Genomic DNA, 26,933 nt, shown 5'->3' on the forward strand with positions numbered 1-26,933 from the left:
AGATTCAAAAGTGCAATTCCAGGGCCAGAAAACACAAGCGCTGTAAATGCTGCAATTTGCTAATTAGCATGTGCTCCCTAAACTCCAGGATAAGCTGAACATGTCTTTATCTGCGTATAATTGGAGCTGTTTGCAGGGCTTCACGCTGATTAACACTGTCATCCTCCTTAATGTTGCCAACAGTACGGCCATTGCTCCATGTTCCTCGGGGGAGATGTTTGCTAACTGTTTGTGTGTCTGTGATGCTTGTGAGTTGAGCTTCCTAACCTGCTCATTGAGCTTGGAAGAGAGATAAGGGCTGGCTTCAATTGGATCTGTAGATTCCAAGCACATTTCTCTCCAGTTTTTAAATCAAACCTTCATAGTCTGCAAGCTTGCTGATATCCCACATGCTTGTGGGTGAAACATTTGGCCATGCCAATTTTTTTTTTTTACATATTAATGCAATCACTGCAAATAGGGTTTGATCTTGGTGGTGTTGCGCTAGTCTGCCAATTTTCTTATTCATGAAAAGAAACCCAATAGCAAAAGACCGCAAAAGTCATCCGTTACACTTGCAGTGAGATTGTTTACAGATGATTTAGCGAGAGTGTACATTAGGCCTGCTATTAGATTAGTCATCAATAGTAATCGCAATTAGTCGACAAAATGGATCATAAGAGTAAATTGCAGCATATCGCACCAGCAAGCATATGTAACCATCATTAGTGTACGTATAAATTAAAATGGTAGTGCATTCAACATTTTTTCCAATCTTGCGCTTTTTTCTTTAAACAAGCACAAGCATTTGCTAGGTCAAAAGGTGGCAGGCAGTTTTCCTCAGGTGCTCCAATTATTTTTCTTTTTATTTGGCATGGCAGCATTGCTTGGCCAGCAAAAGCGTGAATGCTTATTTGTCTTTTCTCCCACCTCTTCAAATATGATGAGAAAAAAGTTTGACTTATTGAATAAACGCTTCTTAATATGCTGCCACAAATTTGTCTGTCATCATATTTGTTTTTTGTCACTATCAAATGAATAAGAATGAATGTTAGCTGTCACCCAGGACACAAGCGATCTGATTTCGTAAAGCAGTTAGTGTCATTAGTGGATAATTGCCCTAATAAAGATTTCCTGGTTTTTCCATGCAAGATGAATACGGGTATGATTGAAGCACCTTGCAGCCAGCCACATGCATGTTTCATATTAGCTTGTGCACAATTGTTTGCGTTCTTCCTATAAATGCTTCCCTTCCACGAGGTGATGCAGATCCACCCGCTTTCATTGGTCTCCATCCCTGGAAAGTGCTTGTGCCCCCTAATCCAATTGAGGGTCTCTCACCTCGCTTGCCACGGCTGGCAGGAGTTTTCTGAAGGGAGCGGACGAAGTCCAGGGGTATTAGTGAAGCCTTGTGTACTTGAAAGTCTCCCAGTCGGTATGGCGGCTTAAGTGCTCTCCTGGCAACTCCGTGTTGCTTCTAAAGCAGCAGCTCAGGATGCAATTCATTTCACTCAAAGGGGCCGTGTCGTATTTCCCGAGGAACTCTAATGATGTTTCGCCACCTTTGGGGGCGGCCAAAGTGTGCGGGAATGGAGTCATTGCCCATGCCATTTGCAAGGCTTGCTGCCAACATTTTACAAGCATTACTGGCTGGCATACAGAATGAATTCTTCATTCACATTGCGGCACAATTTAATACCATAAGTATGTTGCACCAACTCCCATAAAAGGTAGTGGTAGAAATGCTTGCAATGTGTTTTTAATGAAAAAATAAAAGACTTTATTGCAAAGGCAGAGCAAATAGATTGAAAGAATGAAACCGTTTTCCATCATTGGCCATAAAGGGGCACTATAATACATCAAAACAAAGCACATATACGTACGCCGAGATTTGATTGGGAAAAATGAATGATGTGGCAGCTAAGCTGCATTTTTTGTCATTTTTGCAAAGGATATAACATTTCTGTTGGGCAAGTTAATACATTCATTGATCATTTTAAATGTATCAATACATGCGAAAAGTAGCGGCTAGTCGGAAAAATCGTTTTTCTTCTTTTTCTCCCAAAAAATGAGCACTCATTCCTCGCAAGTGGCAGGTTACTGTCGATGAACGCTGACCAAACATGACCTTGTGGAATAAAAAGAAGCTTCATTCTGATTTACTAGCAATTTCTGTCGAAGGGCGAGCCCTTACCCATGACAAATAACTCGAGCTGTCGCCGTCATTGAACAATTTATAATGAGTGGAGATTTTTCCATCCTAATTTTCTGACGAACTGAAAACGAAGATGGATGATGCATGAAGATAAATGACGCTCCTGTTGGGTTGTTTCTCAGGAATGGCAGTAATATGTCTGAGTCAATTTGACCCCGGGCACGTTTAATTATCCAAACAGTACAAGGAAGTGAAACAAATCCCAGTAAACAATGTTAACATCTCATGAACGCCATTACAAGCACTTTAGTGCATAATAGAGAATAGCTCTTAAGAAGGCTTCACTTATTTTGACAATTTAATCCAAAACCTGTTGAGTTTTTTAAATGTGCATACATGAGTACTTCATTCCAGATAACTGGAGGCGGTGTCATTCACACAGTTGGTCGGACTGGTCGCACATGATTCTCCTAATTACATTTTAAAAACGTTTCATCTTAACACGTAATTGTTCTGGACAGTCGCTTAGTGGGGGGCGGGGGGGGGAGAGTCTGTCTGCCCTCTGAGCGGACTTCCCGCAGGTTAATTAAGGTTAATTTGAATGACTGCGAGCACATGCTTGATAGTGCTCGTCGGAAACCGTACTTCACTTTTCACATGACTAAAGAACACTTCTCAAAATAAAAATGTTTGGATGTTGCATACATCATGCCATTGCCATGGTGTTAAGGATCATAAATGAATGAATGATTAATGTAAGCACGTCTCGACTGCGATTCAGAGTTCCTAATATTGAGCCTCGGTCTTCGTGTTGCAGGTACGAGATCCGGGACCCGCACCTGGTGGAGGAACACGTCCTGCAGGTCCTCAAGGAGAGGGCCGACTTTGACAACTACAAGCCCCGGCCCTTCAACATGCGCGAGTTCTACGACCGGACGGGCCACGACATCAAGGACATGCTGCTGTCCTGCTACTACCGGGGCATGGAGTGCAGCGCCGAATACTTCAAAGTGGTGAGTCACACGCGAGCGAGGTCGGCGTATGAGCAACGTGGTGACATTTGCTAAACAGCGAGTCTGGATTGTTGTGTTGGCTCGTGCTGAGCATGCAATTATTGCCAATGGAAAATGCACATGGCTGCTGCTGTTGCTGCTGCTGCTGCTGCTGCTGCTGCTGCTGCTGCTGCTGCTGCTGCTGCTGCTGCTGCTGCTGCTCATGATGGCTTGAATGTGGGCTTGAACGAGGCCTCTGTGCCAAAATGATGAAAATTAGTCACTGCAAATGAAATCTAACCACAAAGAAGGCAAGATGAAATGAAGGAGTTTTAGCCCCTCGCAAATCTTAATAAAGATAGGACAAGCTTGAAATAGGAAATACCATAACGCTAAAGGTGGAGGTAGTATTAATACAATCCGTCAAAGGTTCCTTTTCTATTGATACACTTGCAATATAATCCATTGTGGATTTTGGATCAAGTCAATCAGACAAAAGTGTGGGCATTACTTGACAACTTGGGCTTCGCATTTTTTGTAAGCCTATAATTCTCTTGGGCATATCCCGTGAAGTGATATCGGAGCAGTAGTACAACATTTATTTTATGTTGAAATATGACTGCCAACTCAAGGTTGTTGCTTTGGCTCCAAGTCTTTGGTACAGCTAAAGAACACTTTATCACTCACTTCAAATCATCCAGCCAATCCAACTTGTTGTTGGATTGCATCCCTCTGGGAACTTCTTTTGGCTTTGCAGGAGTGGGTTGTTTTGTTTTCTCCCTTCCCATAACCGATCCTGTCTGTCTGGACAGGTGACCATTTTGCACTGCTGCTCATTTGGTGAGAGATTTGCAATACCTTAGGTAGGAAGACAAAACCAACAGAAAATAATGGCAAAACGTGATTCGGTACCAATCTGCGCAAGAAAGAAAAATGACCCAATGTCCAGTGTAGTTCCAAAACCGGGATGATTGGCTGAGCTGCATTTTGAGGTAGTGCGTCCATCAGAGCATGTTCACTGCCCCGAAAGATGCTGACGGCTGGCTGCTGGGAGTGGAGTGCAGTTAATAGAGTCATTGTGGTGACTGGCGGCACAGTCGATTTTTCTGCGCGTGTCTGCGCGTGTCTGTGTGTGCGTGCGTGCGTGTGTGTGCGTGTGCGTGCGTGCATGGACACTGACGTGCAAATTGTTTATGTTTGGTTGTCTCACTGACCTCATTTCGAGGTGTGCAAAGTCCAGGTAATTCAAAGAAGCATTTTTCCTCCTCCACACTCGCATGACCTTTTTGGATACTTGAAAATTGTTCTTGGCATTTTTACTCCTGTGGCAGTCATTTAATTTCAGCCAGTCACGAAACGTCCAGTTCATCTTGTCTAAACCAGCTACTGCTGGGTAGAATGAGTCCAACCCCAGTTAGTTCCACCTTTAACAGATCATCTTTTCTGGTTATGTCCCAATTGCGTGAGAAGCCCCCAAAAGCTGTTTAACATTGGAACATCTGGAAATTCTGACAGCAAAGGTCAAGGAGAAGGAGCAGCATTTGACAGATGCTCATTGCACTAGAGGTTTGTGAATAACAAGGGAAGTACAGCAAAGCAAAGCAAAGCAAAGCACATCCTGTCAGTGCAGTCAAGTGATTGTAATGCCTGTGTGTGTGTGTTGTACAGCTGTGTGGCAGCTGTGTCTCGAAACCCAAATGCTGACAGTGCTTGTTTTTGTTTTTGTTCTCATTTTAACCACAGCATCACAAACACAAGCTCAGAGGTCCAGCACAATCCGTCCGATAGTAAATAGAGAAACTGGAATTGTGTCCTTGGCTGCATCGAAAGAGGACTTTTTAAAACTGCGCGCAACATTTGAACGTTGCCTGAGATATTTCCATACGACTAAAGCACTGTCATCTTATTTGACAGAGTCGACAAAAGGTGGACAAATGAGGATTATTTGACTCGACTGTATTGGCGTACTTGGGTCTGCAGATGCCGTAATTTTGCATGGCTGTGGAAGGAGAGGTCTGCACAACTTGCTGAAGTCAAGTCAAGTCAAGTTTTTATATAGCCCTAAATCACAAGCAGTCTCAAAGGGCTCTGTCCTCTGCATTTAACCCATCCCCATGTGATTTTGATCCATCCCCTGGGGGAGAGGGGAGCAGTGAGCAGCAGCAGCGCCGCGCTCGGGAATCATTTTTGGTGATCTAACCCCCCAATTCCAACCCTTAAATGCTGAGTGCCAAGCAGGGAGGCAATGGGTTCCATTTTTATAGTCTTTGGTATGACCCGGCCGGGGTTTGCACCCACAACCTTCCAGTCTCAGGGCGGACACTCTACTACTAGGCCACTGAGCTGGTCAAAGACTTGTGGCATGTGTTTACAGTTCCAGGCAGTGCAGTATTTCCTTGGATTGCCTTGGATAATGACACATGCTATTTCATCAACATAAAAAAAAAAAAGAGAGATAAAAATGGCATGCTTCTTTTTACTTCTTTTAATGTTATTGCATAAGACTTCTGGAGTTAGGCAAACTCTGACTTCAGTACAAACATGATTTGTTTTGTCTTAATTAGGTTGAAAACTTTCTTTTTAATGATGCAGAAACGTCTGGCGGCGAGTAGGGAGACTATGGAATCACTTTGGTTAAGTCAAGGCAGAAATTTCCGTTCAGAATCAACATTTAGTTGAATGAATATGGACATTCAAATAAGTTATGCAAAGGCGCTTGGCCTTTTGCTATTGCAAAGCAGGGTGGATTAGGCCAGCACAAAGTATTCAATGCGTCGAAATAATTCAATACAAGGAAGTTGAGCCTTAGAAGGAAGCGCCGCCCGCCCTCAGTATCCGGGTCGGAGCGTGGCGGCGGTAAAAGGGTGATTAACACCGCTGGCAGCGTCGGCTTGTTGATGCTCAAGCGTGACTTGGACCACTCCCTGCTACTTTGTGTGCGCTCCGCCGAGGAGGCGCTGTGATCACAACATGATCTGATGAGAGCTCCATGCCTGCATCGGCTTCTTAAATAACATAGCAACAAGATGGCATTTTGAACCCACCTATTCATTCACTGACCACCACTGTACGCGTAGTCAGCCTACGCTTGCAAACGCTTCACAAATTCATCTGTTCACATATTTTGCCCCGGAATCCATCTTCACATATTCACAGAAAAAAAACAAATGTTTTTGTGAATCTTCTATGTAGTGACTTGGGGAAAAGTAGTAACTCGTTTCAAGGAAGTGGTTTTGAAACTAATGTTCAGTGATCCTGTTCATGCACATTTTATGGATGAAATGCACTCCTAAAACAAACAATGGAAATCAGTGTGTGTGGTGTGAACTGAGCATCTCCAAACTTAATATGTCAGGACAATGGCAACCCAAGGAGGAACGGTGCAGAACATAACACTCTTTCCTTCTGTTTTCCGTCAATGAAACATAATATGAATGCAAGTCGTTCAGAATTGGCACGGTTGTTCAAATCACTGTCTCACGTTGGCATCGTTAAATCATTTGTATTTTCTTTCCCCCCCTATTTTTAAATGCATATTGTAGCATATTATTTGTTGTGTCACACAGACGTGATGCTTCCATGGACCGACTTTATATCCCATTGGTGTGCCACAAATGAGCTTGTTCACAACTATGCAATGTGGGTTGAAGCGACCTCCTTCACCACCACCAGTTGGTCAAGTGGAATGACACCATGTCAGCGGTTGCAATACTTGACAGGGCGCCGTGACATTGAAGCGGCTTCCCGTTATTCCCGCAGGAGACGCAGGGATCCGTTCTCCACCACTGCTTCGGTTCCAGGTAGTATCTACGGGACACTAATAACGTGATGCCATGAGTTAATATTAATCACCAGCCTATAGCCTGAAGCGTTGCTGCAGAGGATGATGCAAAGGAACCAAAAAGTGAAACTATCCAAGTGTGAAGAGCGAGACGAGTAGCGGGGCTTGATTTACAGGCTGCAGCAAAGTCTCTGAATGAAAAGAAGCACCGCAGTGAGCAAAGGACACTCGGAAGACTCTGGTTATATCATCTGCCATTTCCGGCGCACTTTTTAGTGCACAAACACCATCAAATGTGGCTCTTCCATACAACAGATCAGCTGGCTGGATGAAGAAAAGTCTGTTGTTTATGTCGCCTAGATGCCAGCCAGCCAGTCAGCCAGCCAGCCATAAATCCATCAGGCTGTCGTGTGTCCTGTGCTACATCACTTATCTCAGATCAACTGGGAGAATTTGTCACTCAGGTGAAAGATGCGCCAGGAGAACCATAAGTCTGGTTTGCTCATAAAACATTGTCCCAATTGCCCCCCTTTCAGATCATGACGTAGGGTGAGGTTCTTAAAATGAACCGTCGACGTTGCACAATTTCTATGATCACATTTTTCAAGCGGGATAAAGGTCAAATACAAAGTCAGTGCAGTCAGTCAACACAAGTTTCCCAGACTTTCACGGACACTCGGATACATACGTACGTAGCTGTAGGGTTGACTTTGCCTACTCTGACCATCCTTCCCTGGTAGCTGCTCGGTGAAATGCAATACTCTCCCAAACATTTGAAATGGAAGCCAAATCCTCCGCATTTATTGAAATGAAATTGCTGTCCCTTGATATCCCGGGTTGTGGGTACCATGATGCCAGCGGTGCATTGCTGCGTCATTGTAATCTTGTACTCCGCAGTTCACGTGCTGAGATCAGGAGACACTCATTCTTCTCCGTTGTCTGCTTTTGACTGAGGGGTTCGCTCTATTTTTTATCAGGTTTCCCTGATTTACCGGTACTCATTTCAAGTGAAAAATGTTACTGTGCGGCGCTGTTTGACTAGTCGACATAATAATGAGCTATTTCTTTAACGACCAGTCCCCAGCGGGCCTGTTCGGCTCCCTGTTCAACATCAGCTCCCCGATCTGGTGCAAGTTGGACTCTTGTGTCATTAGCATGATGGTTCCATTTGAACTATCGCCTTTGTTTCAGCCGTTTATTGATCCTCCAAATACACCTCCCTGCCCACGTCCTCCTTTCTTCATCGGTGGGAGCGAGCAGCGTTGCTAATGAGAGGCGATCGATAAAGAAAAACCAAGACTCTTCGTTTTAGATCCTGTTGCGCGCGCACACACACTTTGAAATTAGAATTCATGCAGTGAGGTGTTTTGAAAGGAGACTCTTCATTGGATGTTGTCCACTTGTGAGTAACTTGGGGAATGATGGAGTGATTTGCCGGGCTAATATTTCCTTCTCTGGGAGCAAGTTCTTAGCTCTAGCCAATTAATTGTATTAGCTATTGAACACAATGACATTTGAGCTGAAAATTCAAAACATCCTCCCTCTGTGAGTTGACGCACCTTTCTTTTTTTCTCCTCCATTTGCTCACAGTGGCTGATTCCATCAGACGTTTCCCTCGGCAGGCTGGATCAATCCACGTGCTGTTAGTGTACAACTGGCGGACAATGATCGCTTAGTTAAGCCATTTGTTGAGGAATGAATGCTTGCCGGATAAAAACAAGCCGTTTTCTTTGAGACAAATGCCGACTGCTTTTTCTTTTGTGTTTGTCTTTGGCAATTTTCAACCGCAACGTGAAATGACTGTTTGTTTGTTTGTTTGTTTTTTTTTCCAAGTTTCACTAGATAAGGGTGATTCAATATTTGTGTCTGGGGAGCGCTTAGCACGCACTTGTGCCATACAAAGTGAACAATGCACAGTTAAGTGGCCCAGCTGCTGTCACTTCAAATAGCCGTTGTCAATTAAAAAGAGAAGTGGCGTCCGTCCGTGTACGTATGTGCTGCCTGTACAACAGCAGTTGCTTTGCTCTTCTTGAATTGGGCACTAAACAAAAGCGACGGTCTGCGGCAATGCGTAATGGCAGCTCAATTCTGGCATGATTTGTTTCCTGACAGCACACAAATGACACAAATGACAAAGCTGATAAGTGAAGTGAGTGACTGAAGCTAATTGACTCAAGTTCGCACGCACAATATTTCTGTTAACCCAGTTGACAGAAACTTCCTGTTTAAGTGTCATTCTCTTTCGAGGTACGAATATTTTTTCGGAAAAATGTGGTTGGAGTTTGAATCGTATGACTTGACTGGGGATTCAAATTTAGATGATCCACTGCTTTATCTTTGAGAAAAAAAAAAATCAAAGAAAGTCAAGCATGTTTATTGCATGTGTGCAAACACTGACACTAAAGTGATTTTGAAGAAGGAATTTCACTGCTGTCACAGCAAATGCTGGAAAGAGAGAGAGAGAGAGAGTCTGAGCCAGATAATGCATCCATAAAGAATCAATTATAAACACTGTGACTTTGGAGTCCAGGGGATTGCCAATGCACAGCTCTTTTGGATGAAAGGAAAGAGCCAAGGGTTGAAGGAGATAAGAACATTCATGCGCGCCAGAGGTGGATTCCGGGTTAGGGCCGCCGGGGCTGCCGGTGGCAAGAGAAGGAAGTGGGGAAAGGGTGGGAGATTGCTTGATGGATGGAGGGATTGATTGACACCTAAAAGCAGGCCAAAGCTGTGTTTCTGCTTGCGCAAAGTGGGACCCCTGAAATTGAGGGCAATCCAGCCACAATTTATCCGGCACATAGGGCAGGACAGAGCAGGACTCACCAACCGGGTAGCCTCACACCATCAAACTGCTTAGCGTTAAGCACGAGCGAAGAAGTAGTTTCCAAAGGATGAGAAGCCCTGTCATACAAATGGTGGTTCATTGCCACCAACTTTCATATACACTCTGTAGTGGTGGAATAAATGGATTTCTATTCCCAATTGCATGCATCACTCACCATTCAGGGTCATGTTCATATTTCTCCTGTGTTCACCCCTTTGGTCTTTTGTTTCAACGGGCGGCCCAATTTAATTCCACCCTACTAGTTTATTCTGAAAGTTTTGGAATTCATTAAAGAAAAATGAGAGGAAAACATGATTAATGGTCGTGGCATTTAAAGTTGGTCCCGATAATTACAGTGGCTGATTGATGACTGCGAGAGCAACTTTGCACTGTAGTTTGGCAGAGGGATGCATTATTAACGACAACCAGGGCGGGTCAAAAAGCTTTTATTCGGCGCAAGGCAGGAGGAGACGCGTATGCTGTCATCTCGGGGGCAGCGTGACGTCCGGGGAGAGATGCGCTCCAAAACAAAACCAAAAAAAAAAAATAGAAGGGAACACCGCTGGGAATGGGAGTTTTCATCTTAACAGGCATTGTCTTGATTTTTCTCTCTTCTCTGTCTCTTGGGTCCATTCTCTTTGAACATATGCTGGCACTTTCCTTTGACCTTGCTTTGTGCAGCCTTTTGGAGCCTTTTATGATGCTGCTGTTATATGAAAGCAATATCGGTGGTGCTGAGGAACTGTTCAAGTCAGTTGAGGAGCTTCAAATGCATCATCTTGTGGCAATTCAGCTTTTCATTACGCTGGGATTTTTGTGTTTGGTTGTCCCCTGAGAACAGCACAATTACTCATGTGACGTATTAAGTAATACAATGCAATATTCGAAGAAAAATGTAACCATATGGCCAGCCACACCGTTTGGTACCTCGGTCGACGTCAGCGTTCACTTCACACATAAGACGGACGAAGACCAAATAGTGCATCGGCGGCTTCCAGTTGTCTATATTGTTAATAATGTTGAACAACTTTTATTCTAAGCCTTTTAGGAAAGTAGAAAATCAATCTTTTCTTTGCTTTGGGGAGGGAATTTATGATGCAGATAAGTGCAACGGGAACACTTGCGACACACTGGATTATTGTCCTATAAAAACACCAATGACATTTCTTATTGCTTTTGCCTGGTATGGAGAGCCCCGAAGAGTGGCTGCAAGTAAAACTAGTTTACTTTCAAAAGGCGTGGCCGTGTGTGACATCTGCTGCGTTCCACTGTCTTTCCATGCGGAGCTTGACTATTTGGCATCACACATTTGTTGATTGAATTAGGAAAAATAACACGAGTGGCGGATTCCTTCTATTTGGGGGGAAATAGACGTGTCACTCAAATCTCCTGCAACCTCTCAGTGCCCTTGTTATCATTTCTTTCCAAGCCAAAGCCTGAAGGAAACAGCTGATCCATTGTTTACAACAGTCACTAACAGTGTCCTCGTGCAAACCTTTTGCGTGCAAACCTCATGGGACCTGGAACAAGTGGCGGTTTTGTTTTTCTTCTTGTTGCTAACTGAGGGCAAAGGTTTAAAAGGAGACGCTGAAGAGTTACCGTAGAACAAAAAATGGATTCTATATTGGAATGGGAATCTTGTTAGGTTGCTTGAAACTTTACCACATACGAAATGTGAACATTTTGAAGTGCTAAATGTCTTTCATCCTTGAACAGCTGGTCTTTCAGTTGACAATACCAATTCAAAATCCTGCGCTGTCAGTCAATGCAAGAATTGAAATCCTTCTAGTAAAAGTTATTTTGTATACTACAATTGCAATCATCAAGAAAATCACTTTTTGAAATTGCATTTACTCCAAAGTTGAGACTGCTGACGGACGGACGGACGGTGTGTTACTCCCTTTCAAAGCTTGCTCATGCTCTTGCCTTTGATGCCATAACACTAAGTTGACAGACAAAATGATCAAATGGATGTGCAAACCGGGACATTTTCAAAGAAACAAAAGTAGCGGACAAGACACATATCTTGCAACACGATATAAATATCTTCTTGTTCCATACAAATATGAACTTGGGAACAAATGAATCACGCCATCTGACCTTTTCTTAAAGCATTCCTTATCCCTAATAATATTCACCATGAGAAAAATAAGAACTGAGTTTCAGTGCTTTGAAGATCTTGCAAATGAGTTGTCAGCAGTCCAGTTCAAGTTCAATTTCCAGTCACCCGCGTTCCAACATGAAATATGCGTGAGAGGAAACGCTACGCTCAAAGGTGCCGCGAATGATATCTTTTCATTTGGAAGCAGAGGAGGCTGACCTGCAGAGGTTGTTTTTTTTTGTTTGTTTTTTTCCGCCCCTCCCAAGACAAAAATATTCAGGGCTTGACACCATTACCTCGGCTGCTGGCAATTTCCGAGCGAAAGGAGCGTACGCCAGCCAGCCACCTACCTACCTCCAAAGGAGCACGCTAGTTTATTTCGACGTGCTATCAGACGTTGCTCATCTGATTGTGCAGGTCCGACAAGCTCTCACCTCGAATGTGAAGCGTGCCTATCCCCCCATGTTCTTCAAGAAGAGACTAGGGCCCCGTGCATTTAACAGCAGACATTTAGTAAACAGCCATTACGATGCGCCATCACAGTCTGGACCTGGGCCGCAATCACTGCCTTTTTATCATGACTGATTACAGACTTGAAGTGGATCTGCCAACCCATTAGTGTCGTATGATGAAATGTTGGATAAGAGAAAGGCATCATTTTCTTGCAATGAAAGGGCCCTTAATGAACTGTCCACCTAATAAGGCCTTTTGTTGCCGACAGCCCTTTTTGTGTCACACCCTGGAGTCGGGCCATCACATTTTTGGCATTTATTGGACTTATTATTCTTGAGAATGTTCACATTTACGCTGGTGGCGCTCACAACACGGGCTAAACTTAGCTCCTCCCAGACAATCTTCTCTGTTGAGATGTAGCACTTGTTCGTTTTAGATCTCACGAGAAACCAGAGACAAAATGAGGGCTAAGATGATAACAAACTTTGATTGTTTTATGATATAATGTCATCCATCAGCATTAGTTGAATGCCATCATTCAAAGAGCACTCTGCCTAGACTCTTTGCTAAATTCAGAGGACTCAAAGTCATTGTTTGAATAAAAGCTTTTTGAAGCCCAATGGAAAAAAAACTCCAGCCTCAGAAACTTTCTATTTTCTTTAGCCTTCACCAAAGCTTGACAAGTGAAAAAAGTCTCTCTCCCAAATTCCATCCTTTTACTAAACTATTTACTTGTGTGTTGGACGTGAGGTTACACAGATCCATGCTTTTAATCCCAAGTGAGGCAATTTAACATCCAAAAGTGTTCTAGAAATGCACGTGCTAGGTTTTTCCAGCCTGAACTATTGCTTCGATTTTATACTAGCAGCCAATTACATCTTAAGAGCGCTGCGAGAACAGCTAAATGGGTAATGGACAAAACAAGTGAAAAACAATCAGCTTTCAACTACCGCTTTGTGACATTGTATTTGGAAAATGGATAGCAAGCCACGAGATAGGCTGCGATTGTTTACCGACTTCTTTTCGAACTCTATTTAGGTAGCAAGTATCAATTTATAAGACTGTCTTTCTCCTTAAAGTCTTCACGCCTAATCCCAATTTACTGGTCTCATTCCCCTAGAAGGCCGTTTCTTTAAAAGTCAGTCACCCAAGCAATTTTGCTTGAAGTCAGCAGTCACAGTTTCAATCCATTCTGGAGGGGTACCCAAGTTTGAACAATTCTAAATGTTGAAATCATGTTTGAAAATACATTTGAATTTGGAACTGCACAATTTTCCTGGTTCATTGACTGCACGACACTTTGTCCGGCTTACCGTGATTCAATCATAATGATGATGGGAAATAATTGCGGCATACGCATGATGTCAACTTATTAGTACATGAGGAGTTCCCGCAACAACAATGTTCCTCGTGGCTGTCAAATGATCCTCGCCCGTGACGGAAGCCTAAAGTGTTGAGTGGCGTAAACGTGATCTTGCACTCTGGTGCCCAAAGCACACATCAATAGCACTCTTGGGAAGGTCCCTTGTCTTCTGCAAAGATGCCATCATAGGCCAATGAAAAGGCTCAACCGCCGTCCATGCGTCTGAAATGAGTGGCAAATTTGGAAAACACTGATGATGAGGTGCAAATGTAAAAGCCATTACAGCTCGCTAATAATTGGGTCCGGGCTGGGCTCAGACCAAAGCGTCCGCCGCCGCCTTTTCTTGACGCGACCTAGCTCGCCAATATGATCTGCGAGCGCAGTGGTGCGAAAATCCTTGGCTTTTTATGGCCTTCTATTGTGTGGAGCGGCCAGACTGTGACTGTGAGATAGCAAGAAAAAGGAGTTGATGTTAATTAGCTGACGAGCAGGCTGAGAATGAAATCAAATCTCATTCATGAGAACGGACTGTGCCTCTGCTCCTGTTTTTGTTCGTCCTTTTAGAAGAGAAGGAGAGCGATGAGGCTGATTTTACTTTTAAAAGGCTCGTCAGCTGAATGGGAATAAGCTGAAGTGAAATTCCCATCCCATCCCATGGCATCACTAATTTAATGGCGTTATTACCCGTAGAAGTGGGCATTTCATCTTTATTATTCTCTGATATTTAACTTTGGATGTGCTTGTCCACACAGCCTCCTCAAGGAGACGTGTGATGCTTTCACCCGAGGCATTTTCTATTCCGTACCGAAAATAATGAGACCGATAGAGGATGGCTGAGCAGATTGTTTATTTGGTTTTTTTTTAACCTATAAAGAAGGCTGAGGAGTTTGTATATTTTTTATTTATTTAACACATAAACAAGTAACGGGAGATATTTCAGTCGGAAATAGACAAAAATACAAAAAAAACAAGTGGTTATGGTTAGCACAGTTTATATATTCAAAAGTGAGGACAAAAAAAAGCAAATAAAATAGTTTTTTTTTATTTATTTATTTATTTCTGAGGCACACGTGTGCGCATGCACACACACGAAAGACGTAACAATACATGGCAACATGGTGCTTGCTCAAAAAGGGCTAATGTGTTTACAAATGAAGGCTTGGCAAAAAATAGATCCATGTTTGAAAAAAGATCCGTCTGTATAGCACAAAAGGTCCACAAAGTTCTTCAAATAATAGCACATCATGGAAGAGCCCTCTTTGCTCAGCAATAGACGTAAATGATCAATCCTGGTGCAAAACTAGCTGAAAGGAACCAAAGCAAAAAATAGAAGCTACAAAGACCTCACTAGTTTAGCTAGTATCGACTCAAATGGACTTTTCATGCAGTTCCACTTTGACATTGACATTCAACGCAAGATATGCTGTGTGTGTGTGTGTGTGTGTGTGTGTGTGTGTGTGTGTGTGTGTGTGTGTGTGTGTGTGTGTGTGTGTGTGTGTGTGTGCGCCAAGGAGCTTAAATGACGCTCTTTTGCATTTTCTCCCATCATGCCTTGAGAGATTTGGCCGTCTTATCCCTTTCTTTGCTCGCTTGTCTTTCAGGAGCCGAGCTTTGATATCCATTGAGTGGCGCCGTTGAGATGCACGAGCGCGCCTTAGCCGGGTCATTTTCATCTCTTGCGCTTGTTTTCTTGCCTTGTGCGCTCGCCGTTGGGTTTCAACTGGCCTGGCATCATTTTTAAAGTGATGCTTGTCTTCAGTTTGACCCCCGCGCTCCATCATGAATCTGCTCTCTGCTCTTTTTGTGTCATCAGTAAGCAACAGATGTTTTTCTTCTGTGACTGCGAGTGCTTTGGATGAAAACGTCCTGTGAGTCAAGCCTTGTCTGCCAGTTGCAAACTGGAGTTGCAAAATGTTTTTCCCAAGCTGCCATCTCCGGTGGCCTCCCACACAAATAATACAAACACACATCTCTCCCTCCTTCCCCCTGACACAGCGCTGACCTTTTGCAACACGCACACCGGTGCCTGCCTTGTCGGTAAAGTCAAAGCCAATATGCAGCCATTGATTTCATTGGGCATCCTCACAGGCCGGGCGGGGGAGGAGATAAAGCTGCTGCCGCTGCCGCTGCCGCTGCCGCTGCTGCTTGAGCCCTACGGGGAGTTTGGGTTTAGGGTCAGCTCAAAGCTGCTGTCACCCTGCAAAAGGAAACGCCGCAGATGGAGATGAACAGTTTTGACGCATCTGGCTTGGTCTCTCGGTTTCCTTGTGTAAGAAATGTCAAAGTGAGGGAGTGAAAATGTTCTCCGTTTCTGCCGCAGTTATACGTACACACACCGGGGCTAAATAATATCACCACAGCACGCTGCAGGGTTATTCATATACTCTAAGCGACAATGGGACTCGGTGAGCTGTCATTTTAAATACAAGGATTTCGTTATGTGTGGCGAATATGGATTGGTCTTAAATTGTGGCAATATTCAATATCCTTCTCTTGATGCTGGATTGTATCTTCTCATATATATATATATTTTTTTTACCCTGGGCTAAGCGGTTGCTGCCTCGTTGGTATGTTTAACAGCATCAGTCAGTGATGTTGAGGAGCCTGGGAAACGGGCTTGGCTGCAGCAAGAACATTTGCTATGCACCCTCAGAGGATTGTGTCAGCAAACTCTCAGAGGTCAGCATAAGAAGATGAGCTCACTTGGCCATGAAACCAAATTGATCACAATTTTCGAAAATGCGTGATCCATCAGCATGTTGAGAGCTAAAAATAAGCATCATTTTGGATCATCACTAAAAGCAAAAGGTGAATGTGGCAGCCAGCCTTCACAAATGACCGACCATTGCTGCTCTTTGGGTGATTTGTGGTTGCCTTCCTTTTTTATTTTTGCCTTTCTCGTTTGTCATTTGTGTTTTCTCTTCTCCCATTTGGAAATTTGCTTCCATTGTGTTTGTGCACATTTTCTCGACAACACATTTGGATATGTGTGATGATGTCATCGATTTTTTTTTTTTTTTGGGACGATAATAGAATACATACAAATGTAAGTAGAATGTTTTCAGACAGCGTTTGATCCTCATGTAAAATGGAAGAAAGTACGTCCCCAATTTGTGTGTTCCCTTGGTATGGCGCGGCGCGGCTGTTGGAATGACAGTGACACAAGTCTCCAATCCAGTGATAAAGGAGATGATGGAGTGAGTGTCATGTGATCCAAGTGAAAGGTGTGCGTGCGTGCGTGTCGTGCTTTTCTTGTTTTGTTTTGTTTTCCCCAACTCCTGAGCAGACATATTGAGGTCAGCAACTCAACACTTTTTAACTCACAGAAATACTGACACATTTTTGTTGTTGGCTTCTCAGAAATCCTCCATTGAATGCCAAATTGTTGCTACACTCCAGTAAAGAATGGTTGCAAAGTATGGCGGAGTTCAATGTATTCCTCAGAAAGCTTGGAGCAGTCTGTCAACAAGATTTGCAGGCCGGGCCAAAAGCGTCTCTTACAAATGATTCCAGATTTTGAGTTGAGTGTATCCAAAAAGGAGCAATCCAAATCAAAGTATTTTGTGCCGGCTGTGTTAATATTTGCTCAGCTGTGCCATGTTCTGTGCGTTGAGATGAACAGGTGTTGTTTGACTGACTCGCTGTCAGTCACACATGCCCTCCTGAAGCTTCAAAAGTGCCAAGGTGTTCCATTTTAAATAATCAATGTGCCAAATGAATAATAAATCTCAAAGTTTAGCTGAACACATATGGAGGTGCGGAGGACCTCATTTTCGCTTGTGCAGCTCACAAAGAGGAAACTTCTCCCATGCACAGAAGAGACAGTAATTAGCAAGAGGAAAATGGTTAACAAATAGTCCGTGGAGTGCCTTTGTGACATGAATCAACTTTCAACGGGCCCAGTTTGCAGTTTGGACACGGAGGCTGGAAGATGTCGGAGTCTTGAGACATAACTCCAGAAAAAAAAAATCCCAAAGTATACATGCTCATGGCTTTTTAAAACAACCCTCGTCAACTTTCACTGACATTCTGCCTTGTCATAAGAACTTTCAAGTCTGATTTTATGTCTGCACAATTGGACCGTCTCAGAATCACCCGTCCGTCCATCCGTCCGTCGATCGGCAGGGGATATAACATTACTCAGTGTCTGCGATGATCACTTGAGGGCGTGCGGCCGCCGAGCGTTCGCAGATTGAACTTCGTTACAGTGCCAGCGGACAAAATGACAGAAGTGCTTCCAAGCATCTGGAGAGAAAATGGAGGAGTGTGCTGTGAGGTCACAGTTGTCTGCTTCAAACTTGAAAGAGGAGGACCAAGTGCTGAACTTTTAGCAACTCCCTGTTAGTCTGGATTGACACTAAGGGTGGATTTAGCCTGCAGGTCCAAGTGCCCAGTTTGGATTTAAGCCTTATATGCGATTTTCTTTTTGCCCTATTTGAATAGTTGAAGTGACACCTGCCAGATGGCTGTAGAAATTGCATCTACAAGCACCTCTTTGAAGAAGTTCTGCAAATAAATCAAAAGTAGATGATTCACCACTTTCTTCTCCTTCTTAATCTGCGCAAATTCAAATCAAATGACCGCAGTTAAATTCTGCCTGCAAACAATGAAACATGAAGATGTCTCCAGCGTTTTAATCGTGGTTCCGAGAAGACCGCCGAGATGTTCTGAGGAACTTCTTGTCCTTTCTTCACAATGACATTTGTGTGTGCGTGTATGGTGCTACTCGTATCATTTGCTAATTAATTTGCAATCACTCTGTTTACGAACGCAGGTAGTAATTGTTGTTCCAACTTGTGGATGAGCAGCCCAATCTAGTATGTCCATGTATTTGCATGCAGATGAGCACTTAACTTAGCCCCTTCTACGGCAGACCAATGAAGGCATGAATGAGTATACAGCGCAAACTCATTTCAGTCAAATATGCCCCAAGTTGAGGGCCGCTTTATTTATCTTGGTGGGCCGAGATTAGGAAGGTTGGAGGAAGTGCGCGTCGAATCTACAAGCAGCAGGTGTGTGTGTTTTTTTTCCCAGAGAATCCAGGAATGGATTCATTTTCTTTGCATGTGTCCGTCATCTTTGCTGGTGGAATAGGGGCCACGATCCCTTCTCATGAGGAGAAGAATTACAAACCCCATTGAGGTTCAGCAATTACGTTTCTTTTTAATGGGTTTGCATGGATCCTTCAATCAATTGAAGCAGTCTGTTAACGAGGGTTCTGGGAGAATGCTCGCTCATTTTTCATATTCCTATATCATGCAGCATTACCAATGGAAGCTTTTGACATTTTCTGTAATAGGCGGCGTGCTCGTGTCATTTTGCATCTCCAGGATAAGGTCTTCAACAGCTGTCAAACTGTGGCACGGATTTGACACCTGTGAAAAAGTCATGAGCGCTCATTTTAGGTTCATTCTGAAATTTCACCTGGAAACTAAATATGCATCACTTCTTGTGCATAATGAAATGGATTTTATTAGGTTCTACAGTATGGTCGCTTTTCATTTTGGTGGAGGTGTTGTGGGGCCTCTGGTGTGTGTGGGGGGGGGGGGGGGGGGGAGAAGAGCTTGCTGGAGACACACAGAAGGCAATGTCTACACACACACACGCGTAGATAAACAAGCAGCAGTCGACCACAACAGGTGACATCCAAACACCCCAGCGTGCATCAATAGCAGCACACAAGCACTCCATCCGTGCATCCTTCACCTTAGGACCTCAGTCATCTCAACATGCTCGCATTGTATCAGCATTTCCTCTTCCTGACATGATGTTGTCCGACTTTCTCATGTACCTTCTGCTCATCTCCCTCGAATGTCTGCTTGCTTGCCTTCCACCACACACACACACACACACACACACACACACACACACACACACACACACACACACACACACACACACACACACACACACACACACACACACACACACACAAGTTTGATATTGTAAAAAATAAATTCTGCCAGATGCTATGGAATATGGACAGTCAAAGTTTTCACGTCAAGACACACAAAGAGATGGAAATTGCGTTTCCTACTATCCCACGGTGACAAGACACATTACATATTATATATGAATGATATATGTTCTGTCCTCAATGTTACTAAATTCCGCTATTTGCTATTTATCCCAATCTAGTATTTTCCTAGCATTGCGTGAGTGCCACTTAGAATGACGATGTCACATTCTAACCAAAGGTTTGGCGGTTTAGTGTGGCCCATGTGCCGAAAATACATACCTGCTTTTGACTGGGGCCCATTGGAGCAAATTTCTCATCCATCTGCCATAAGAACCTTGCGTCAAACGAAACTTATTGTTCAGTTCCAGTATGTATTCATGAGATATTTTCTGTGAAAATGTCGCTAATGGTGTGCGGGGACTTTTGCCGGCAGCGTGGAATCGATCGGAAGCGCTCCAGGGAGGTGTTTTTAAGGACTTTGGAAAGAAATATCCTATTGAGGCCCCTAAAGAAGAGCAGTATTTGTCCGAAGATGAATGATAAAGACGGGTTTGGAGACGGCCTTGGCACTGCCGTTTCTCGGGTGATCATTTTGAAGGCTCCTTTTTATGGCAGGAGACATCTGTTTGTTGGGACGTTAACCTTCCGCTGAACCTGTCTTGATGTTTATAAAGTTCACAGTGGTTCACACAACTTTTCTTTGCTTGCACTTTGTCATTTCATTTCATCTCATCTCATCTCATCTCATCTCATCTTCCGACTCCTTCTCACTCTTTTCTCCTTTTTGGACCAGAATGACGGCAATATAAAAGCATGGAGGAAAGGTGATCTGAAGCATGCCACATCATGGAACTCCATTCGCACCTCTTTTAATATATACTTATATATATAATGTGAGTTTTCAGTCCAAGTGCTGTGAGTTGACCACCCACCGTATTGGTTCCGTTTCCTTTGCACATGCGCAACGATCCCGCAGCTCTTGGACTCCACCTTATTGTGACAGTGATTGATTGGAATGCTGATACTGTGCAACCATTAGCTTTTTTATCGTCTGTCCCCTAGCTACACATGATTTATCAAAATACCTACTCCTTGTTCTATATTTATCTTGAGCCTTTTTCCCTTCCTAACTCCGAGGCCTCCCCCGAGACACGTGACGAGCTGTCATGTGAATTTTTCCTGTCATCAATCATGAAGGAGGTATTCCTCCGGATTCCCGCAGAAAAACACTTCTGGTATGAAACGGAATCCTTGTAGGGAGTTTGCAATTGAAATTAGATTCTTTTGGATTTTGACATTTTGGGAAAGCGCACGCAACGATGGACTGGAATTCAAAAGACACGCCGATAGTCCTCCATCCTCGTCGAATTAAGAAGCAGGAGGTGATCAAAAATCGTCGTCTTTGCTTTACTACTGCTGTGTAGGAAATTTGAAATCTGTGAGCCTGGATTGTTGGCGCTAGTAGGACAGAGCAGCAGCAGCACTCAGAATATTGTGAAAAAACCTCCATTGCATCCATCCGTCCAACCATCCATCCACCCATCCATCCATCCATCCATAAGGGAAGGCTTTCAAGCTGGTAGCCATCACCATCATCATTGCCAGGGATTTATTGTCCGTCTTTTATCAAGCGCCACTTGCAGTGGGTCCAATCCAACATTGGCCGGCAGCGCGTCCTCTCCGATTTTGCAGATGTGTGTCTGTCCACCTGCAGCAGCATGCTGCCTGCTGATTCAGTCTGCATTAGCCACTCGGCTACAGTAAGCCCTACCTCCACACTTTGTGTCTTTCGTCATGACTTTCCAGATAGCATTGGATAAAACAAGGAAGCAAAAGCTGCTTAGGCTGCTTTGAGTTTTGTTGGATCAGACTGGCATTGGGTAACTCAACTTTTCTATGCTAAAGGCTTCGGAAAATGGGCAACTGGGTGTGGGATGCATTTGCTTGGCGTGTTCTCTCCGCCGCTACGTTGTTCTAAACAGTCATTGACAAGGATACGGTGGACCGAGCGCGGCCGCAAACTCACAAATAATTTACAGTGCCTGGAAGAGATTATATTCGCCTTCATTAATAGTTTATTCGTCCTAGCACAAACGATCACCCAAAAATACTTGAGAAAGCTCTCATTGCATTCTTGAGAGGTTAATTTTTGGAGTTTGAAATTCCCATTTTCTCTTCAATCCATAACAAAGTGTTCCTTGTTGACGCATCAAAGCAGTCTGTCATTGTGGCTTTTCTTGCAGTTTGTATCTTTTCCCTCTGTCTCTCTTGCTATTTGAAAGGAGCAGCTGTTCCTTCCCCCATGGGAATGGCTGTTTTGTTTGCCTCCCCACCTGTAAAGTGTACAGATGCTGCTTTGACAGGCAGTCACTCACTCCTGCAGACGTTTGGCCATGAGGCGGCACTCCGTCTGCTTCACTCTTCATCCCGGAAAATATTTTGTGTGTGTGTGTGTGTGTGTGTGTGTGTGTGTGTGTGTGTGTGTGTGTGTGTGTGTGTGTGTGTGTGTGTGTGTGTGTGTGTGTGTGTATTGTGCTGTGTGCGTGTGTCCGCCCGTGCTCGACCATGTCGCAGGCAGCGGTGATGGATGGTGCTACGTAACTGATGTGATGAATGACCCGGCTGGTGTGGTGGTGACCTAGCAGGAGTAGCAAATTGTCATCTGCAACAAATACATGCAATGTTTGTGTTACTCCTGAAATGTAGAGGGCATCAAGCTGGTAATTAGGATATCAAGTTGGATCGGCATGGTTTATTTTTTTTCTCAAATTCTGAAACTTCTGTAATGTGTGTGGAGGGGAATAAAAAGTTCATACATTTTTGACCTGTTTTATAATTCATCCAATTCATTTAATGACAATTGTATTGTATTTCCAAGCCATAATTGGTACAATCGCATAGGAAACAACAAAAAGAGGCTTTTCTGGCTTCCGCTATCTCTTCTCGTCCCAACCATGGAAGCCAAGCAATTGAAAATGATGAATAGCATTCAATTAAGGCTCAGCTTTGGAGAGCGCACTGAGGTAGCCTTTGCATTTATTCAATGAGGGCGGGAACAAATGCTTCCCCCAAAATGGCAGGTCTCGGAGAGGGCCTCTACATAATTGTATTGGCAGCATTTTAGCGTCGGTGTAGCATTTGTCAAAAGCCTCTTGAATACTGCTCAGTGTGATTGGCTTGCTAATGAATGTCATTCTTTACGACAGAAGGTTCACTGTGCAAACAACCTTGGGCTGGTTCTGGAATGACAGGCCCACTGTTTTGTTTGTTCATTTGCCTGCTTGGTAGTAGTTGAATTTACTTTTTTTTTTCTACCCAGCTCAATTCCTCATTAATATGACTCTGTGCAAAGCCTTGCGGGTCACCTTGAAGAGAATTGCTTTTCTGCAACGTTTGATTTAGGGCCCGCCACGTCTTGTGCCATTTTAAATACCCCAAAGCTCTCCATCAACCTGGCCGGGAATGACATTTCACGAGGCGGAATGAACGTCATGCGTTTGATGTCGTAAATACTGCCAAGACTGATGGCTTGATGTTTGGTGTTGGCTCTGCTTACTTTTTTTTTTGCCCAAACCTTTCTGAACGCCCGAGGCCAACAACGGGATGTTTGAACTGGACCACCATTGTTTGGTCACAGTTTGAATTGAGAGATATGTGACAGAGCTAAAGCACGTTTTTTTTTATTATTATTATTATTGTTTTATTTCTTTATATGCACGAGCCTCTGCTCCTGCTGAGAGGAGCCAGATGAGGTGGCTCAGGCATCTGATTAGGATGCCTCCTGGACGCCTCCCTGGTGAGATGCTGTGGGCATATCCCACCGGCAGGAGACCCCAGGACTGGGTCTCCTGGCTGCCCTGGGAACACCTTGGAAGAATGGGCTGGGGAAGTGGTCATCAATGAGGCCAACCTTCTTTGGTGATGTTGCAAAAACAAAATAAAGACCATAATGCTTTGAAGTGCAAAACTCCAAATGGCACTGTATATGGGGCACAGATAGCTATTTACTTGATTGTGAACGAAAAATGCCTCGCTGATGACAAGGACTTGGATCCCGACGGGTATGGAGCGTGCCAAGTGGCTCGCCGTTTACTCGCTATCACGCTCAGCAAATGTTCCACCGAGAGGCGACGCGGTGTGATTTTACACTTTCCAAAAACACTCACTCCAAAAGCAATTTATTCAAGGTTTGTCTTTATTCTCACCTCGTCAGAAATGTGTCAGTGTGCGAGATCATTCCCCGTCGCCGAGCATCCCATTATTTTGGCCTCCATTGCAGTTAGTGTCATATTGATTTAAGCTTTGCCCACCCGCTCTTAAGTGTAGCTATCCAATTGTCTTGACTTTGCTTTGCGCATATCGCGAGCTTCTCCCTGGCAGAGTTGTTGACCTTTTTAAACATATATTCGCCCCGCAGGCAGTCATGACCGGCAGAACATGCCGGACCTATTAGCAGGCGCGCTGAGCCCTGGCAACACCAGCAAAGCATTGCACAAATGCAGCTGTCAGGCTTTTTTTTTTTTTTTCTATCAGAGCAATTTCATGTTTGAAAAAGAGTTACTATGAAGAAGCTTCCGGGAAAAAATAGTCGTGCGTGAACTGCGACCATATGTAATGAGAAAAATTGACTTTTTAATTGCTTGTAATCAAACAGTTGGATTTCTGTAGTGTGAAAGTGAACAATTGATTGTCATCTGCACACTTCTGAAAATGTGAGAAACTTTTTTGTGATTCTAAAAAGTGTTATTGGAGTGAGCCATAAAAAATTGCATTGCTATTTCTAATAGACATGTCCAAGGGAGTGTGGTGTAGTCAAGTAACATGGTGTATTTTGAAGTAAGCTCAAACTATGTGTCTTTAATATGCATAGCACTTCACCGCAATGCATACTTTATGAGCAATTCAACCAAGAAGAGAGTTGGACTACAAACTAGCATGAAACATCACACACTATTATGTATGGCCCATTAACACCCAGTAATAACCTTGGATTTTTTAATTTTTATTTTTTTAAACTGCTGTCTTTGCATCTGTTGCCTCTTTGCTCTGCCGTAGGTTCCGGCCATAACATATTTCCAATGTTGTGGCGAGGAGGGGGGTGGACGCTTGTGGTTGGTCAGTGAGAGAAAGTAACACGTTTCAGCCATTCCCTGGGGACTAAGCCACATTTAGTTTCACCATTGTTCTCATCAGCCTGTGCAACGGCAACCTGCTGCCTTGGTGCTATGGCAACACATAACGGGGAGAGAGCCAGAGCTAAATAGATGCTTACTCCCAAATGGAGATGATGTTTGCCGTATTTCTGCTCAATAGTGCCTTTGAAATGTTGTGGCTCATTTGAAGCTGAGAGTGAATCTGGCTTGCTTTACTTTGAGGTCAAGGATTCTCACACATTTTGGAACAAATCCACCACGTTTAGTCAATGAAATGTCCCTAGCGAATCTCACTCAAACGTTGTTGTCATTGTGTGTTGTGCTATTCCATCATCATCATTGAGTGTTGTGCTATTCCATTTTGTTGCCTCCCTATCCTCAAACCTTTTTGGCCTCCTTGAGGCTGTCGATTCATTGATTTTGGCATTTGAGAAATGAGCCTAAGCCCTGGCAAAGCCTCTTTAAATAACAATCCTTTCAAGTCCCCGCGCCATATTTATGAGTCTGTTTCTGCATTTTATACGACTCATTCCTCCATTTGCCTTTACTCATCTGGCTTTTAATAGAATTGTCAGCGCCGGTGACGCCGAGTGGCCGTGGGAGCTCCCATAAGAGAAAATAAACGGTGTGATTGTCAGCTTTGTGCATCGGATGTTGTATTTTGCGTTAGCATGTTGGCCTATTCATCTACGTTTGTCTGAAATTCATTCTTTGATTCATACGAGGGTTGCCCTCTCGTCACTTGCCGGATTTCATTTTATTGACTATAGGCTGGCAGTGAGGCAGCGGGCTCCACCACTTGTTTTCTATATGTTTAGCTTGCGCTCCATCACCGGGAACGCATTTAAGGCGCAAACGCAGCGGCAAAGGCTTTGCATCATTGCAGAGATGCTTTCCACAACACATCATCTGGCCGCTCCAATATGTTTCAAGCGGGTGGGGATGAAATGCAGCTTTTACTTTACACCTTTGCCCAACAAAGTTGAACCCCTAACTCTAATATTTTCCTCATCTGGCTTGAGGTCAATAATGATACAAACAGCGCGGAGCCTTTTTTTGCTAGCAACATTTAAGTTGGAACACCGTAAGAAAGCAGCGCATCCGTCGTCGGATGCATTTGCCCCACGGTTCAAGCTCCAGCCGAAGCTGACCTTATAAAAACGCCAGTCGTCGATGCGAACAATGATCTTTTATCGGTGTGGGTGAAAAGGCCAGGGAGACAATAACAGCTCACCTGTTGTGCCAATAAGCACGTCACAACACATCTGTAAAAGTCAGCCGACTGCACCGCTCGATACTGCTCCCAGGTGAGCGGGAACAGCCATCTACTTCCCGTGGCCCAGAAGACAGCCACCACCTGCTGAAAGGTCCTTTGGACTGGGACGAGATCTCTGCCCACTGACCGCCATTGATTTCTGAGCAATTCCGACAGCTTCAAAGAAAAATCACCCTTGCATAGCAGCTCACAGCCTAATATTAGCATTTTTCCTCACCTTTTGATGGAATTTAGCGGAGTCCACATTGCGGCATGTCGATAAGAAAATCTCCTGTAGTCTGCTGCGTGTTAAGCGAGATTTTTTTTTGCTTTCCCCCATCTGCTCGGAAAACGATTGAGGCTGGCAGTAATAAATGTTCAACATGCATGTGTCCGTAGAGATTAGTTTGCTCATCTGGAATAAATCACACATTGAGAAGACATTTGTTTTTGTTTTTTTCCTTGTCCCGCGTGTGGTCTCTGAACCCTGCTATTCCGAGGTCAATATTGCCTTTCTCAGAAAAAGCTCTATCATAAGCAGTGGGAAATGGAGAAATAATGCCGTCCATTTAGTGTCATTCAGTCACGTCTTGACATTTTTGCTATATGGCGATGCGACACATGGAGAATACTGGAGAATTCCAACAAAACAAATAAATAGAAAGACAGTGCAGAACTAATTACTATGTGGCAATCTGCCCAAATACACAAAGTGCAAATGACATGTTTCTTAATAAGCCTAATCTCCATAAACAAAGCACATTATCGCTCGCTGCTCGAGCCAAATGAGGTTTAGGAAAGGGAGGCTTTTCTCCTCTGCTGCCAGCCGGGTGAGAAACATTCTCCACATTTTCATTAGCAGACAACACACAAAAGTGCCTTTAGGGCTCAGCGACATTTTTGAAAACTTGTTGGCCT

At 43.9% G+C, this 26,933-nt stretch overlaps 1 protein-coding gene across 1 annotated transcript in view; it reads left to right on the forward strand.

Annotated features, from left to right (window-relative positions):
- asic1b (acid-sensing (proton-gated) ion channel 1b) overlaps positions 1-26,933 on the forward strand; it is a 75,502-nt gene that overhangs the window by 4,300 nt on the left and 44,269 nt on the right. Inside the window, exon 2 of the mRNA XM_085924527.1 lies at positions 2,952-3,147. Coding sequence (XP_085780653.1) covers positions 2,952-3,147 — 196 coding nt within the window. The remainder of the gene's footprint in view (positions 1-2,951; positions 3,148-26,933) is intronic.

This window comes from Syngnathus leptorhynchus, chromosome 11 (assembly GCF_054491065.1).
Source record: "Syngnathus leptorhynchus isolate UIUO chromosome 11, UIUO_Slep, whole genome shotgun sequence".
NCBI lineage: Eukaryota > Metazoa > Chordata > Actinopteri > Syngnathiformes > Syngnathidae > Syngnathus > Syngnathus leptorhynchus.